Source organism: Amia ocellicauda, chromosome 6, assembly GCF_036373705.1.
Source record: "Amia ocellicauda isolate fAmiCal2 chromosome 6, fAmiCal2.hap1, whole genome shotgun sequence".
In the NCBI taxonomy this organism is placed as follows: Eukaryota; Metazoa; Chordata; class Actinopteri; order Amiiformes; family Amiidae; genus Amia; species Amia ocellicauda.
The window spans coordinates 30,467,852-30,486,159 of NC_089855.1; the positions used below are offsets into that span (position 1 = coordinate 30,467,852).

Below are 18,308 nucleotides of genomic sequence, written 5' to 3' on the forward strand. Positions count from 1 at the left end.
TGTACACACGTATATGGAATAAGATCGCTGTCAACAACATTGGTCCTCCTCAGATTGTTTCCACTTGTTCAGATATGCATCTATTTTCCAGTTCAGACCACCTAATTTCATCTTGCCTTCTTGTATGAGGTCTTCGTTGAGGGGCACTTCATGAATAACTAATTTGCATATATTTCCCAGACTGCACCACTGCCAACATTTACTAAGTTATTCTGCTAAAATAAGTATCTTTAATGATAGGTATTAGGACAGTGCAGTTTAAAAATCAACACTCCAATGGCGTCTATTATACAGCAGGAGGAAACCAACATGCCCCCCTACTCTTAAAGTCAAACCATGAGTCTCAATGTTATTGCCGTGGACCTGGGCCCTCGTTCTGTCTGTCAGCCGTTATCAACTCTGGCTCCCCTTCAGCGCGCATAAGCCTTTCGCCTTTTACTAAAGACTTCCGTGGAGAGGAGCGTCCATGAGTTCCTACTAATTTTTGACGCCCTGCCCACAGCGGGGCTCTTCTTACTGGTGAAAAAGAGAAACTGATCCCGTGTGGAGGGCACCTTTATCATGCCCGCCCCTCCCGATCCGCGCTGCGACAACCTTACAGCCGCAGATAAAGTGCAGCTGCGCCGCCCTGTTTGAAAGCGCAGGGACGGGCTGACGCTGCACTCGAGTGCTTATTCTAGTACATAATGGCTTTATATATATATATAGTAGTGTCGTATATAGCCTACATTATAGTTCGTGTAATACTGCGTTGGTCTCATCTCCGAGTGGAAATGTGCAGTGCTCAACAATCTGTTTAACATTCAACGCGATCCATGACGTGATACATAAATAAAAACAATAGGCTGGTATTTTTGTTGTTTTCGTATTTTCTAGTGGTTGCATTATAATGATTACTACATTTGAAGATGCAGCAGTGTGTTATCTCGATTCATTCCCTCACAATTCAGAAAGCGCACACTGATTCCTCTGTGTACCTCAGACTCGGCTTTATCATGTCTTGCACTGCGCCAAAGTGCTTAAACTATTAAAACATATAAGATAGTGTAACATAATATAATCCTGATCACCTCTCCCGCCTTCTTCAGATTTTATATGGCATTCCTGACTGGCTTAAGCCTGAACGAGTGTGATGCATTTCACAGTAGGCAAATATACACATTTAAATTGGCCTTACATCAATTCAGCTTTTCTTGTAGACTTCTAATCTAAGTTTCATGCTTCTGTAATATAGGCTATTCTGGTAACGCTGATTGGCTAATTAATATTCTCTATAGATTAATAGTATGATTACAGTTACTCACTTGTCCATTTTTATAAAACGGTCCAGGGAATGACATTTGGGCATAATATGCCCACTTTATTTTTGTCCCATCAGCTCCAGAGCCGCTCCTTTTAGGAATATTGTTTTTATGTCTGGCATAAACATCCCTCAAACTTTTGAAACGTTTTCTTTTGCTAGAATTACAAGACGTATTAAACATTTGTAACAAACACCACAACATTGTTCTTAATTATCTAGAAATATGATGTGGATAGATATGTCTAACGTCTTTAAACATGGTGTGATTGTATTTAGATAATGCAAATGTGTGTGCATTTAATTTCAATTTAAAAACGAACACGCCTTTTTAAATAAAGAAAATAAAGTTGTGCATCAGCCTTGTGCATTAAATAAACTTTATTGGTCATGCCCAAAGTTAAAAAAAAGACTTTCGCAACAGATGTATCTACGCATGATGATTTAACTAAGCTAGTAGTACAGATTGTAATACAATGTAGTTCTCATTATGTTACACTAATGAAACACTGAGTTATACATTAAATCAGATGCAATGGCCCTTATTCAATGGGTAGGTGTTATTTAGTCCTGATGGTAAGTGTACATTTAGGCTAAACACAAATGTATGTGTATGTACATCATAAGGTGGGACATTAAACCACCGTTTAAATTTGTGTTTTTTATTGTTGGGATGGGGGGAGGGGGGGTTGGCCACCGGTGGTGAAAATTATCAAAATAATCAAATTACAGATTACAGACCAATCAGTCTCACCTGCATCACTTGTAAAATGTTGGAAAAAAATGATTAGAAAATAGAGGAGCATCTTAATGAAAAACATATTCTTGGAGATAGTCAACATGGGTTTAGACGAGGCAGATCATGTCTTACTAATTTATTAGAATTTTTGGAACATGCAACTGCAGCTGTAGATCAGGTGAAAGCATTTGATATGATATACTTAGATTATCAGAAAGCTTTTGATAAGGTTCCACACCAAAGACTGATCCTCAAATTGGAAGTTGTAGGCATTCAGGGTAATGTAAGTAGATGGATTATGAACTGGTTGATGTATAGGAAGCAGAGGCTGTCGATTAGAGGAGTCACTTCTAACTGGAGTGAGGTTGTTAGTGGAGTTCCACAGGGATCAGTACTAGGGCCTTTGCTTTTTCTAATCTATATTAATGATCTGGACTCTGGGATAGTTAGCAAACTTGTCAAATTTGCAGATGATACTAAAATAGGTGGCTCAGCAGATACAATCTCGGCTATTCAGAGGGACGCAACAAAAATGTCCACTATAATTACACTATGGGAGGTACAGATCTAGATGAAGTAACACATGAGAAAGACCTAGGTGTCTATGTGGACTCCTCACTTTATCCATCCAAGCAATGTGGGGAAGCAATAAAAAAGGCAAACAGGATGTTAGGGTTTATTGTCAAAAGTGTAGAATTGAGAACAAGGGCAGTGATGTTCAGACTGTACAATGCACTAGTTAGAGCTCATCTGGATACTGTGGACAGTTCTGGGCTCCACACTTCAAGATAGATATCGCTGCTCTAGAGGCAGTTCAGAGGAGAGCTACCAGACTTAATCCAGGTCTGAAGGGAATGTCCTACTGAGAGACTGAGGAACTGAACCTTTTCACCCTGGAACAGAGGACACTACGTGGGGACTTGATCCAAGTCTTCAAAATCATGAAAGGCATCGACCACATCAAACCAGAGGAGCTTTTCCAGATCAGCAGGGACACACGCACCCGGGGACACAAATGGAAATTGGGCTTCAAGGCATTCAATACGGAAAACAGGAGACACTTCTTCACACAGAGAGGCGTCACAATCTGGAATAAACTACCCAGCGATGTGGTAGAAGCTGAAAGTTTGGGAACATTTAAAAATAGACTGGATAGGATGCTTGGATCACTTAGATATTAATGGACACCAAACGAGCACGATGGGTCGAATGGCCTCCTCTCGTTTGTAAACTTTCTTATGTTCTTATGTACATTTGAATTGTTTACACAGGCCTATACTCTATACATTAATCGCCTAGCAACGGGGTCAGCGACGAGGTCAAAGTTCAGTCGATTTGAACTCTCAGCCACGACCAGCGACTGTTGCCAGAAAGTATAAACTGCAGCGACGCGCCAGCGATGAGCGCCAGGCACGCAACGCACTGTAAAACAGCCTCTACTGTACTAGCCTGTTAAGTATACACTTGTTTACTTAAATCATAAAGTGAAAAATAAAGTTAATATGTAAAATAACAATCACATTATCCATATTATGTATTGATACTGTGTTTGTATGGACAGTTGTCATTAAAGCAGGGCTGCTGTGCTGCTCACAACACGGGCCATTCATAACCGGCTCGACAAACACGTTATGACAACACACAGCTACATGCACAATACCATCCATCTCAGACCCCGTTCACACTTACTAGGCCGGCCCTGGCGCCTCAAATTTAGTCCGGCTTTTTCCAGACACCGCGTTCACACTTGCGTTTAGGAGCCTCAGTGCGTCACATATGCGGCGAAAAGCGGCCTAAACGAAATGCATGCCGGGAATAAACGCATCTGCTCAAACACGCCAGTGACGCAGGACATTATGCGCTGTATTTATAATCACAGCTTATTAATATCGATTGGCTATTGATCGGTTCTATATTTTATTTGAAAGTAATCTTAACCCTTTGCAGCCGAAGCTTTCTAAAATAATTAAAAATGTGCTGGTTCAATGGGGAATCTAATTCATACATTTCCCTTTTCCAATGTCTATCTTCGGTTCTGCAAGTGTAAAAGTGCTGGTATACAATTCCCCGAAAGCGAAGCACCTTTATTAGCACATCTGCATTAAATCACAGTAAATCGTGTGCATTAGTGTGCAGTCGTGTGCGCGGAAAGCGGCCTCTGTGACGCGTCTGTAGTTTTATATCCTCAGACAGCAGCGCTGCGCTCCTGCGGTTTCTGTTTTACCTTCATCTTCATCTTCATCCACATTGCAAACCGCGCTTTCATTTCTGCATCGGCCCAGTTTTACCTCTAACGCCGGTGTTCAGTCGAAACATCCTCCTCGTCAAATTGTCCGGCTTAATGCTAATGCGCATGGACTGCATTGGTTTGACGTGAGGTATTACATGCATTTGTTTTTGTTAAACGGTTACTATATTTAAACTTTTTTTTTTAAAGGACCGAGTAGTTTGAACTGTTTACATCATTATAACTCTTAGCCTATGCTTTTTTAAATATATATATATATATATATATAAGATGTGAGCTAGCGAAATGTATCTTTACATTTACGGCTATAGATCGATATGACATTCAGACAATAGAGACGATACTGTATGTCTTTCTGCGGTGGCGCGTCACAGTTCGGCCGGGTCGAAAAGCGGGACCAGTTTTGACCCGGCCCAGGGCCACCTTACATCTATGACCCCGTTCACATTTGAGTTAAGGTGGCCCTGGTTCCTCACGCCAATACAATGCATTTCCAATCGCGAAAGCAAATACTGTCCCCTGCACTGCAGCTCGGGCGCACGACACATGCGCAGTCAGAGCAGTGCCGCCCGCTGTGCGTCTGTTTGTCCCATAACTCGTCAGCCTCTCCGGCACGCCGCCGAGTTTCCACGCAAGTCTTAGCGCTGCGAAACCATTCATTTTGCATACCCATTATTCACGTTAGATATATATTTTTTCATCCGTTTTGTGCATACTACTTTGAAAGCAAATCTAAATTGTCAAATTGACCCCACCTTTCTACTGTGTGAAGACCAATCAAAATGTCAAAAAATAAATAAATCCCCAAATGGTAAAATGTGTGTGACTGACGTATGGATGGTGCTATGGAATTGCAGAATGAAGCATATAGCTGGTGTAATATTCATATTAATGACCTACTGGAAGTGAGTAACAGTAACGGAGTTGTCTGTGGGTAAAGTAGTGGAGTTAAAAGTACATTATTTTCTGCCTATACCTGGTGCCACTGAAAGACTTGACCACTGGAGGACTTGATATGGTTGTGGAAAGGGCTGACTCACCCTCAATTTGTGTCTTTATTTTTCTGAGTTTCCAGGAAAGAAAGTATTAAATGCAAGACATATTTCGTAGTTCAGTGTTGGAGGAAGTGTAAGTGTTTCAATAATGCGTAGACATTCCAGTGAATCGTAAACTATTCAGAGTGTACATGCTGACAGCAATATACATACCACAAATAGGCACATTACAAGTGATTCAAGTTACAGGAAGTCACAGCTATGTATTCAAGTGGAGCCACTTTTAATGTGGCTCACGTTTACCATTATGTGCTTAATGGACTCCTGCAAACCAGATAATCTCTGAATATGTGTACTCATCAATCAGCAGGGTGTGCTCTCCAATGTATACATGTTTTCTTCTGAGTTGTCTTCATACAGAAAGAAAGAAGCTTGCATGTGGATGTGTGCATGTCCTACTGCACTGCACAGGTCCACATATGCAGTCAATGTGTTAACCATTATTTCTTGTGTGTGTGTGTGTGTGTGTATATATATATATATATATATATATATATATATATATGTATGTATATATATATATATATATATATATATGTATATATATATATGTATATATATATGTATATATATATATATATATATAATCTGGTTTCCTGTTGAATGTGTAAATTGAATGTGTAGATTTTCATGGTTCACATGTACCCAGGGTTGCCAAACATAAATTTGAGGTTTTACTGACATGATTCACATAGTTGGACTGTTTTTACTGACATGCCATATTTTATATATATATATATATACTCATCCTATGGTGCAGAGCTGCCCTGTTGGCTTTTGTAGGAGGAAATTAGCTATTCCTGACTAGCTTTAGAAAATGCATAATGCTTTATGCTGCTAGCATGGCTCCGCACATCCCAAACACCACCAGAAGCAATAGAAAATTACTTTTGCACCACACGCAATGTGAATTTCTACAGTTATCTTTATCCAAACGTATCCATTGCATAAAGTCGTCATTCATCCAAGTTGTTTGAAATAATCATAATCACATAATCATTTTTTTCTGAGGATTTTCGTTTCAGATTGTCAGAATACATTCTTTGATAACATTAGCTATCATTAGCTGTATTAACCTTCAATGGACTGAGCTAATTTTTCCATTTTTTACTACTTTTGAATTCTAACTGATAAACAATATGCATTTCCTTTTTTTATATTGATTGTTCCAGAACAACCTCTGCCAAATTATTTTTTCTTGTATAATGTACTCATAAGACAGTATTTGATGGACAATGTGCAATACGGTAAAACAAATAAAGAAACAATGATTATGTATACTATTGACTTCACACCCCACACAGTAATAGTTTACAGTTTTGACAAGTAGAAAATGCTCTTCAAAGCCTTAGTTATTGAAATATGCCACTGAGCAAAGCTGGGCCTCTCCAGGAAGTTGCAGAGGGGCACCTGGCATGCCAGGGGGTCTTGTTATATATTCTGCTGACCTACTGTGCTCACAGTTCCTGCTCAAAGCAGCAGGGCTATATTGAGGGTTTGCTGTGTCCAGAGGGGCAATTGGCAAAGGTGTGTGCTTGTTCTGTCCAGTTGCACCCCAGTTTATGTACTTATAAGTGTACTTATAAGTACATAAAACATGCACACATGCATAGCTGAAGCTGTTCTGAATCCATAGATACCACATACTTCGCAGAAGCATCTATTATAGCTGAATTATGAGGTGAATTATAAAAGCCCTCCTCCTCCCCTCTCTCTGGCTCTGCTCAGTGTCTGTAACCCGACACCCCTTATCAGCTGATCTATTCCAGCTGCCCGAGACAGGTTTTTTTGGATTGGATAGAAATAAGCAGATCTCCATGGCTCATGACACACACACAGTAACATCCTCTGCATTGGGCAATTCCAGCCCCATGCTCTGCATTACTTATTGAATTTCTAAAACCAGGAAGTACGCAATGTAAACAAATCGTTTCTCCGATAATTAATACTTTTTGTAATTGATGCCCCCATATGGGCGGATCTGCCTACTTCTTCCTCAGAGGGTTAATTGCATAGTCTATTGGATTACACTTTTGATTGTCAAGGACATTGACCTATCTACGCTCTTCATTAAACATTTGTTGAAATAATGTTTCTGAGGAACATGAACTGAGGAAAGTTTAATGGCAGTCAGAAATTTAGCGATGAAGGAAATAGTAGTAATGGGACATTTTTACAGACTGTCAAAATTTTTACAGATACAGGTGAAATTAAGATATATTTTTACGGAGTGTCCGTAAATTTACGGAAGGTTTGCAACCCTGCATGTATCTATGATCTGTAAAATACACCAAAGCAATATTGTAGTAAGGCTATTTTTCAGTCACTTTAATGAACATGCCACAAGACATGTAAAAGCATCATGTGTACAAGCTGTGGCTGGCGAGAGAAACTCAAAAAGATAAGAAAAGAAAGAAGAAGTAAAAAATGACCTATCATTCCACTATCTGATTTATTGGATTTGTCAAAAATGACAGCCTGCAGAGAAGGCCTTCAGTCATTTTAGTCAGCTTTCACAAGTCTGCAGAATACAACCAGTGTGGTGCATTCAAGAAACATAAAGAACTATCTGAAAAACCACACTTGCAAAGTGGGTGAAGCATTATACAGAAGGACCAATCACATTACTTCAAATGCACCATTTCTTCTGCTATAAACATCACATGCAACAAATGGAAAAAGTGAGTTAGTGTACAGGTTTAAGGCATGATGCATCAAGTGTTAAGGAAGGTGTAAAACTAGCATAACACAATCCTCCCTGTTCCAGATCAAAGGGGATTTAAGCCTAAATTAATTAATGAAATGGCATGTGACTCACTGTATGTTTTAGGGTCAGTACCAAGGAGCATGCGCCGCCATCAAGGCATCACAATGTGCAAGCAGTCTGCAGCCCCTTGACAGCGGCTTCTATCAATGAATGTGATGAATGGTGAACAAACATGAAAAACAAAGCAAAAGTTAGCAAACCCTATGTAAACAACATGGCTTATATAGTATAACACCTCGCTCACAACCTTTGAGGGTATACCTGTACAGCAGCTAAATGGCAATTTAATTAAATGGCTGCCTCAGTGAGAGCTGTAGCCTGTATTTGCAAAACTTGCACTTCTTGTATTCTTAGAGCATTTGCACGAGCAGGTCTCTGATTTCTCTCCTCCGAGGCTTTCACAGCCAATCTCAAGGTTAGAGAAGCTCGGGAGCCTTTGTCGAAACCACAGTGGTTTTCTCTTTCCTCTCTTAGGCACATATAGACTTGGACTCCTCCCCTGAGGTTATCGGGACCCTTTAACTGGCATTTGACTGGCAGCATGAGATCCCCACAGTGTTTCTTGAAAGGCTCAATCTCTCCCTTCTGATAGGGGCCACACATCACTCTTACTCACCGATTTGGGAATATTTGTTTTGTCAAATACACATTTTCATCATTTTAAACTTAGGCCAGCATTCACTATCTAGTTGGAGTGAGTATTTGTTTGCTTAAGAATGTAACTTGATGATTTAACACCTTGGCGCCAGGCTACAGGTCCAAAATAATTGCTCTTCACACAGGTTATGCTGGAGTTTGGCGAATCTGTAAGGGTTCCATCCAGGAGGGAGGGGAGATGATGTGCATGTCTGCTTATTGAGACGAAGGCTATGTGCGTCTGTCTAACTGTCCTTTGTCTTTCGTTGTTTTGTTGCAGCTGTATGACAAGATTAATACAAAGTCCTCCCCGCAGATCAGGAACCCTCCGAGTGATGCTGTACAGAGAGCCAAAGAGGTGAGCACATCCCTGGGCCAGCCGACGGGGTCCTGTTCTCTTTTCTGATGGGTCTCATGGCTGACTGGTAAAATATACTCCACCACTGTTAGCATCTCCCTGGCTGCTTTGGCAAACTGAATTGTGCAGTGCACTTTTAAAAAGCTTTTATATACATCATCACCCCCTTTATCAATCCAATACTGGATTCCAAGCTCTCACCCTCCCTTGTTTCTTCTCCGATCTATATCATCTCATTTTTCCAGGTATCTTCTTCTATCTGTTCTTTTCCGTAGTCGTTTTTTATCTATTGGAATCCATTCACATATGTATATATTTAAAAAGCTATTTAAATCTATTAAAAGTGCACTTCAAATTCCAGATTTTGCCAAACTTCACTGATAAACAAAAATTCAATTAGTGGTGATTAATGTGGCTTTATTAGGCAGCCATAAGATCTTGTGAGACTAGTTAAGTCTGCTACTTGGTTTTACACACAACTTTAAAGTCTCCTTTTACCAAACTTGTCAGTGTAGAGCAAAATTCCCAGAGGTCACTGTGAAAGGCCAGCACACTGAATTTACTGAAACATTCAATGAACTAGCAATTCTCTGTATGAATTCACTCAAGTCTTTCTGGGCTTGTTTTCCTAGTATCGGAGGGCACGTTTTACTTGGGTTAGTGTATTTTCACTGACGAATCAGGATGGTTTGTTCTGGGTTTTCTGTGCAGTATTAGCCAGATTAATCCACTACACAGACTGTTACTAAACGCATACCCGATTACCTACTTTTAATATCCAGGATTCATTTTAAGAATATGAAGTCACAGGAAGAGTAGAGCTAAAATTAATCTAATCTGTTTTACTGTGAAAATCAATTGTAAACAATTATTCCAGGTAAAATACCATATTGAAATTACTTATACTAGAACAGTTTTACAAATATAGGGATTTTATTAATGCAGCTTTTTGAATCCAGTTAAATGTTTTGCATACATACTTTGTCATAAGCTATGAATTGCTTTATCTGTGAACAAGGACAGGGTGATTTTTAAAGCTTTAAAGCTTTTTTTCTTTTTAAACCATTTTATATTTTCCTTGAGTCCCTCTTTACAGTAAAGTTTCCTGGTAAATTATGCAAATTCAGCTATCTCTGCATATATATATATATATATATATATATACACACACACACACACACACACACTTCTGAAATCTGACTATAGGAAAAAAAAATACAGGCTATATATTGTGACAAAAAGCTTTAAAGGCTGCCCTGTTTATTTACTGTGCGTTCATTGTGCCCTGTATAATATTCTATCTCTGTCATGTGTTTTTTGTTAGTAGTGACATTCTAATAACCTAGACATTTAACATGAATAATGGCTTTGCATGCTGCTTTTGTTTTCTCTGTCATCTAAAGGGAATGTTTCTGCACAACAATGCAACTTTGCTCTTCACTTGTCCTTTCAAATACTACTTAACTGTGGTGACCATGAGATCTTATATCTTCCGGTTGGAAACCCATGCTTAAAACTGCGGAAATATACGACTGACCAGTATATGAATATCAGTGTAGAAATCCCTGGGAATTAACAGCAAAATTCAACCAAAAGGGAGGCATTTCAGAATTCTTAATTCTAAAAGAATGACACTTGTATCCGGATTTTTACATTTCCCAGATACAATATTACTGAACCAGGGGAAGTCTCAGAAGACAACATTAAAGATGTAGCTAAGCAGAATAACTGACGTAAACAGTGAGCTACTATGTTGGCAAGTTAAAACTGTTTATATCTATCCTATACTTACAAAACGTAAGTCACCCTGGGTAAGGGAGTCTGTTAGCATAGAAAGAATAATATATCCATTGCACAACATATAGAATGTATATTAGTAAGGTAACTAAGATGTTGGTGGTTGTGAGGGGTTCTGGACACGCCTTTGTGCTGGTGTTCTACGCTGCCAGTGCCGAAATAGTCCTGGAATAATTTACCTTGTGGGATTGTGGGGACTCCAGGTGTCTTCCCTTTTCTCCAGTAAAGAATGGGTGTGTATCTGTTACGTATTCAGCAACGAAGAAAGGTGACGCGTTTTTTGTGGATTGGGCCAGATCATTTGCCCCTTTGTCCTTTGACCAAGCTATGCTTCTGCTGTCAGCACATTTGTATTTAAGAAGGATCTCATCACCTGGCCCACCACTCTTTGCTCCGGCAAACAAAAAACAGAGCCTTTCCACCTTTAGCTTGTCTGCCGCAAAGGTGATGTGTTCCCATGTGTGGGTGGCACCTTTCGGTGTAGGGCGGCTCTCTGCGTCTTCTCTGGTTTGTCCACCCTGAGCCTAGTCCAGACTGAGGGTGCTGTTGATTTTGTTACCTCATCATTACCCGTTACCACGCACTGATACATTTTCTCTTTGTTTTAAACACAGTGCTTTTCCACAATATTCCAAATGACTAAAGGTTTTATTGGGTTGTCCCACGCAACAGGTCTCATAGTTGTTCACAGTGGTAAGATATGGTAAAGTACAGTGCAGTGTAGTCTGGAACTACATGGTCGAAATGGAGGGCTACCAGGCAGTCATACGAGGGTAAGCTTTCATAAACATTGCTGTTGTGGCGTATGTACAAATCTGTTGCAGCCCACACCAGTATTTTAGGCCACACTTACAGCATCAATATTTGGGTAATATCTTACGGACTTGGGGAAATTACAAGAAGCAGCTTTAAGTGTTTAACTGATGGATATTTGTAAGATGCCAACGAGTTGAAAGTGTAATTAAAATCACAGAGAGGTTGCCAGATAAATGCTTTGCAAACAAACCCAAAAGCTCAATGTCCTACAGGATGACTTCTCTAGTGTGCTCTTCTCCTGCTCAGCCCCGGCAGTGATTCCCACATTGCAGACATCGGATTTTTGAGTTTTATTTAGTTTTTAAGTTATTTAGTTTACCAGACTTTTTTTTTTTTCTTTTTTTTTTTAATTAAGACGAGAATCTCCCAGCTTTCAATATTTTGCCCTCTGAAGCTGACTTAGTGTTGCTCCTGGGGGAAAGATTTCAACAAATGGAATACCAGCTAGCAGTGAAGGATAATGTATCTTGTGTTCTTGGAGTTAAAGCACAAATATGACATGGATAGATATTGTCTGTTATATATGGAAATATCTTGAGGAGCCTCCATCCACTAGTGGATCGATTTTAAAGGTTTGATATATGTAAGTGTGTGCCTACCTATATCTTTATGTAAGTATCTATATATCTGTATATATATATACACGTGTGTGTGTGTGTGTGTGTGTTATATGTATGCGTGTATGGATCGAATAAGCAAAAGGATTTCTGTGACCTTACAGTGGTCGAAAGTTGGTTGGTATGCACTTTAACATTTGATCTGCAACTGGGGTACAGCTCTGTATGCTCTACTGAAACATGATATGCAAGGTGACTGGCCAGAGTATGTGAGTGTTTCCCAATCTGACTGCAAGTTGTTTTTCCCCTTCAGTTCAGTTGTCCGGGTCTGCAGGCTTTGATGTTTGCATAAGATTTGCAATGACTGGAGCCAGTGCTGCCTACTAACAGCAGAAATACTTAAATATAAGAGGATAGAATCAAAGAAACCAACACTCAGATACATGCGGTTATATGTTGTGTAATGACCGCTGCATTCTGTGCTCTCTAGTGTGTGTCCTGCTCTCTCTGTGTAGCAACTCCCCTGTGTATTCTGACTCCACTGCTACTAACCTGGCTGGACTAACGTGCAAATCTGTCCTCTCCGCACACTAACGCAGACCTCACCTTCACAACGTCATTCAGTCACAGACAGCGGTGACAAAACTTTTTTTTTCTTTCTTATTAAAAAAGTGTATCAGTTCTCACTTCCAGATTCAAGACATATAACCCAAGATGTCTGATGTAAACAGCTATTTACAAATTCCACGCACCTGTTGAAACAGGGGTAGGAGGGTGAACAACAAAAAACACATAAAACATAAAATTCAGGATGTGAATTTGCCTGGCAGCTGATAAAGGTTGTGAGGCGTCAGTGTGGGTGTTGTAGCCATATTAGTACACTTTCATAATTAGTCTTATCTGATGAAGACTGGAACGGAGTATGCAGCCAGCGAGTCGTTATGCACTTAGCCTTGATGCTGCAATCCCAAGCCTTACATTGGCATTTGTAGCCCTTTACCAAACCTGAGGATTTTCCCAGCATTCAGAGAAGTTCCTTATATTATTTTTGCTCCATTGTAAAATGGTCAATAGCCCGGGTGAATGCGTAGAGATCTCTTTTGAAAAAAATATTTTGTTGTTATACATCACACTTCGATAAGAGGATAGACAGACAGAGTTGGGGGGTTTTGGTTCAGTTAATCTAACTAGCAGAGACGAGATCTCTCATGGTACATGCAGCCATTACCAATTTACGATTTTGAAGCTGCTTTCACACAGTGCGACCCCCCCCACTTAAAGTAATATTGAGCACAAAGGGAATGCCAGTTTCACATACTTCTGTAAAATGTGGTTGTGGGCTTGAATTCAAACGGATCACTTCTTGCACTGGAATAACGAGCCTTGCTTTGCTTCACTTCACTGATATGCACCGGCAATACTGAAATGCTTTAAAAAATATTTTTCAAGTTAACATTTGATTTAAGATGGGGGTAAAAAAAAAATGGCGTGGATGAAGGGCATGATGGGGGCTAAACTAACTGATCACCACTTGATTGCTTCTCCTTGATTGATGGTGTAGGAGCTGATACTTCTCTGAACCTCTGACGGTGTAATGCCATGATTTTGTAACCCCTTGTAGCAGCCTTAGAATACAGTGTATAATTCACCTGTGTGTCTTCTTGTGCTAAGAATTCCACCGAAGATGAAGCAAGTCCAGCTTTGAAACATCTGGAATGTGTAAGCCGAAGACATTTTAAAACTTTTAACTTGTTGAATGTCTTTAAAGCATTTTGGTATTTTGGGGGGGTGGGGGTGGGGGGGCAACCAAGAAAAAAGAAAAACTGTCAGTTGTTTTAAATGCTATAACCTGATGTACATTCATAGCTTTATAGGTTAAAATGTTTGCTAATGTATCAGTGAGCTTAAGATAAAGGATAATAAAATGCGTATTGTGCTTATGGATTGTTAAATAACTCCAAATGAAATCAAATTGGAAAAGGTCCTTGACAAAAGCTTGGGTTCGCTTTGCATCGACACGTTTATCAGTATGGGTAGCATGCGATTGCTACAGTGGGTCAAATCAGGTCAGACTTTAAAAAAAAAACAAATGTTGGGATGTGTTGATTTGTCTGTTGGGAGAAGTGTAGTGCTGTCAGCATTCCAGGGGTTGTGCTGTGATTGTACCTTCTTATGTCTGGGATGCTGCCTCTCCTTCAGATTGCTTTTAGTGCAACTTTTGTGCTGCAGGGAAAAGTACACGTGAGACAGGCTGAAGCTCTTTGTGTTTCTGCAGGTACTGGAAGAGATTTCTTGTTACCCTGAGAACAACGATGCTAAAGAACTGAAGCGGATCCTCACACAGCCCCATTTTATGGTGAGTAAACCCGTCCCATTACAATTGGCAACCCCCGAGTGCTGTCCTACTCTCAGGATCTTGTGGATAATTTTTCTTGGGGGTACACTTGAGGTTTCTCAGATTAGCCAGGCTTGAACAAACCAAAATAAATTAAATGGATAAATGTGTGAAGAGGTAATCCATTGTGTTGGTAGAAGCCCATTAAAGAGCTGGAATCTTAATGTGTGTGCCGTGAGACTTGTTCTCATTTGTTTGTTAATTATACTGTTGTGTTTCTTCTGGAAATCTGCCGGCTCCCTTACTTTAGAGGATAAATACAGCTCTGCTACAGTTTACTTGATGTTTTTAATTAATTCTCTATTCTGGCACCCTGTTAACAAAGAATCGCAATGAGAATTTATGTATTGTAAAGTTTTAAAGCTTTGCTTGTTACAGACCATGGCTGAAGTTGGTACAGTTTTGTGTGTTTTTTTCCTTTTTAATGATTAATTGAACTGTGAACAGTCCGGCTGCTGAAGTCACAATCTGTGGCTCTTTGAAGTTTTATCTGAGAAGCTCTAGGCTTTTAACCCATCTCCTGTCGCCAGAACAGCAAGTCAGACACGCTGCCCTTTTGACCTGTCACTGGCCACATCACCACACTGCTGCCCATACAGAAGACTCAAGCTGTGATTGTTTCAGCTGTTTCACATTTCTGGACCTTTCCAATAGCGCTAGAGTCCTGTGCATTTATGCATTTCTGTGGACCTCAGCACGCATCATTTGCTGAAAATGTGACCTGCAGAACTGTAATTAATTAGCCTGATAGGGGAGATGTCATCTGATACATTGCCCTGAAGATTCTGTCTTGCTGTGTTTTCAGGGAAAATACAGAACCCACTGTTGATTGATAACAATCTCAAAACGGTACATGTTGAGAATTCGGCTGCAGCAGAAACTACAGTCAGATTTTCTCCTGGAATAGCCAGTACTGTTTTAGTAGACCAAAACTTCAATTAAACGCCCCCAGTGTTTATTCAAAATAACTGCAAGAAGCCTCGGTGTCAGTTGGCAACAGGCAATTGTATTAAACATTCCTAAATAAAAAGACATTGTGGACTCATGCAGGGTAAGAAGAGGCTGGAAACATTGCCTCATTGTAGAAGTAGGCTAATAGGCCAGGATTTTATTTTATTTTTAATTATTATTTATTTTTTAATTGCTTTCCAAAGATGCAAACAAATCACGTTCAATGTATGGTGAACTATACACTGGATTGAAAACAAGATACCGGTAATTCTGTTAGCAGTCTAAGATTCAATATACTGTGAACTCTTGCTAAATAAACACGAAGCACTTCAACAAAACTGTGGAAATACGCTTTAAACCAAACCATCAACATTATACTTCATTAATGCATTGTTTATGTTGCAGCTGACAGTTCACTACAATTAACAGCAATAGAAATATACAATATATATAGTTAAAGTGAGAACTAAAAACGCACGTGCTGGTGTTTTTAAATTAATATACGGTATATATATTTAGTGAAAACAATAAAGATGCAGAAACTAAAAATAAAAGTTTACGTAAATATGTTGTGGAAGGTTCTTTCAAATGTGATAATGCATCTTTAGAAACTGTATTGATTTCCCTTTTCTTTATTTATAAAACATTGTCAAGTAACCTGGCGTTTATTAGAGACCAGATTTTGTTTACATGATTATGCAAATCAACCCAGCAACTATTGAGACCGGCTGCTATTTGAGACCTGGCGAGTATATGAAGATTTATGGTATATTGCAATACATTGCACATAATGTAAGCAGGTACATACACACTCATGCAGGATGAAAACAAATTCCTTCTAAAGATTCTTTAATGGGATATGTTCCCCTGAAAATGCCATCTTGTTGCAGGTCAGTAAATTTAAGATTGTTTGGAAAATTAACTTATTAGGCTTTTTATGCAGCATTCAGATATCAATAATGAATCGTTACATTTGCCCGAATGAAACTACCACCTTAACTGTTTTCACTTGCTGAAGCTGTATACAATAGTAGCGCATTACAGTGGTATTAATTGCTGCGATTCATACTTTTAAATTGATGTTGTTATAAGTGGATTAGTAGGTGCATAGTTAAAACTGGCACAATTCACTGACTTAAGGCTATTTACCATTTGGTTTGCCTTGGGATGTTGACAGTAAGTGTTTTATCAGTCAGCTGTAGAACATTGATAAAACCTGAAAATAGGCTCCAAGTAAGGATCAATACTACCCCCCCAAACCCCAAACAAATCCAATAGCCACCACCAAAAGGGATCTATTTTGTTTGTTAGTTTATGTGTATTTTTTTGGAATACAAACAGTGTGACATAAGATATCAGTCTGTGCGTTTCAAAAATATGTTATCCTTTCGATGCAGGAACATTTCAGTAGTCAGTGTTGTGTGGGCACTGTGAAAAACACAACACAGAAACAGCAGGTGACATGCTAAATCTGATTAAACCCAAAATGGAAAAATGGAAAACTAAAATATAAAAGTCAGTTCCAGGGTAAAATGTTCTTGTGGAAAAAAAAAATGGGGGAGAGAGGGGAGCAGAGAGATCTGAAGGCAGCAGGAAATGTACTTACTGCTTAATGCCGCCCCTGCTGCTGTGATGTCACCCCTGCAGTCAGAGCGAGATTGCCAGTGGAATAGTGGCCAGCTTCCTGCAAGGCTGATCAACAAGTGGGGGGAAGGGAAGGAAGGGAAGAGGGAGGCACTGTCAGGTACAGGCTGGTGAAATCCCAGCCAACCCCCCCCTCTGCCCTCGGCACGGCAGCTCTCACTGCTGGGGGACAGATAACAGCGTGAGGCCAGCCTGGCAGCAGGAGGAATTAGGTGCAAAGTGAGTTTTAAAATACACCCAAGAAAATATCCAGAGGCTTTTGGGCAGATATCTGCACAGCTTTAGGTGGGAAAACTGGAGGATTCCTCACTCTCTTTATCACTATGAACTGAACAGTGTGTATGTATGACAGTTTTACTGAATTTATATTGCAGGTGTTTTGGAGAGCTGTGGCAATGCGTTTAGGTGACAGTATCTATTTTTCTTTACCCAAGTCTTCTGCTTATAATTTTTTGTGTAGCGTATCATTTGTGCGTATCTTGTGCTTGGATTTCAATTTAAGTTTAAAGCAATGCAAGAGATAGTTTGATTAAATGTTAGGATCTACAAGATCACAATGTGCATAGGTGCTCCAAAAATCAATATTGTCTTAAGGTAGGCCACAGCATATGATGAAGGCAGTATAAACATTTGGGATTGGGTGGAAATTGAAGGCTTTGAAACCATGCTTCTATATTCTTAGAAAACTTCATTTTGGCATTTAAACACTAGACAGTCTGTCAAGAAGGCATCTTTCACCAAGTCTGTACTTAATAATGCTACGTTAGTGCATTTTTGCTTTTATTGGTGTTCAGTTTTGTTCATAAGTGCCTCATGCTGTATGTTGATAGTCACTCTATCTAGCTTCTCAGGGTGTATGTATTCTTTCTGAACTACAGTACATGTGTTTCACTGTATAAATCAAATAGCCCAATGAAGTAGACTTAAGAGAAGAGAATGGAAATGTAGACCATCATGGATACTTTTGTAGACATTCCTTGTTATAATTTACACTGCAGTACCCCACTGGTCTATAGTGGTGTATTGCTCAGGTGGAAAGGACAGA

The 18,308-nt window shown here is 39.5% G+C and overlaps 1 protein-coding gene and 1 non-coding gene across 18 annotated transcripts in view; both read left to right on the plus strand.

Moving 5' to 3' along the window:
• The window catches only part of caska (calcium/calmodulin-dependent serine protein kinase a), a 234,381-nt gene that overhangs the window by 194,077 nt on the left and 21,996 nt on the right, over window positions 1-18,308 (plus strand). For 10 of the 17 annotated variants that reach the window (XM_066706846.1, XM_066706843.1, XM_066706848.1 and 7 more), the window contains 2 exons: window positions 9,026-9,103; window positions 14,549-14,629. In XM_066706846.1, the coding sequence (XP_066562943.1) occupies window positions 9,026-9,103; window positions 14,549-14,629 (159 nt within the window). Of the gene's footprint in view, window positions 1-9,025; window positions 9,104-13,944; window positions 13,993-14,548; window positions 14,630-18,308 lie in introns of all 17 variants that reach the window. The other 7 variants (XM_066706833.1, XM_066706840.1, XM_066706845.1 and 4 more) reach the window with 1 other exon arrangement.
• Window positions 395-509, plus strand: LOC136752121 (U5 spliceosomal RNA). Its single transcript, XR_010817284.1, has one exon. It is a non-coding gene; the product is annotated as a U5 spliceosomal RNA (small nuclear RNA).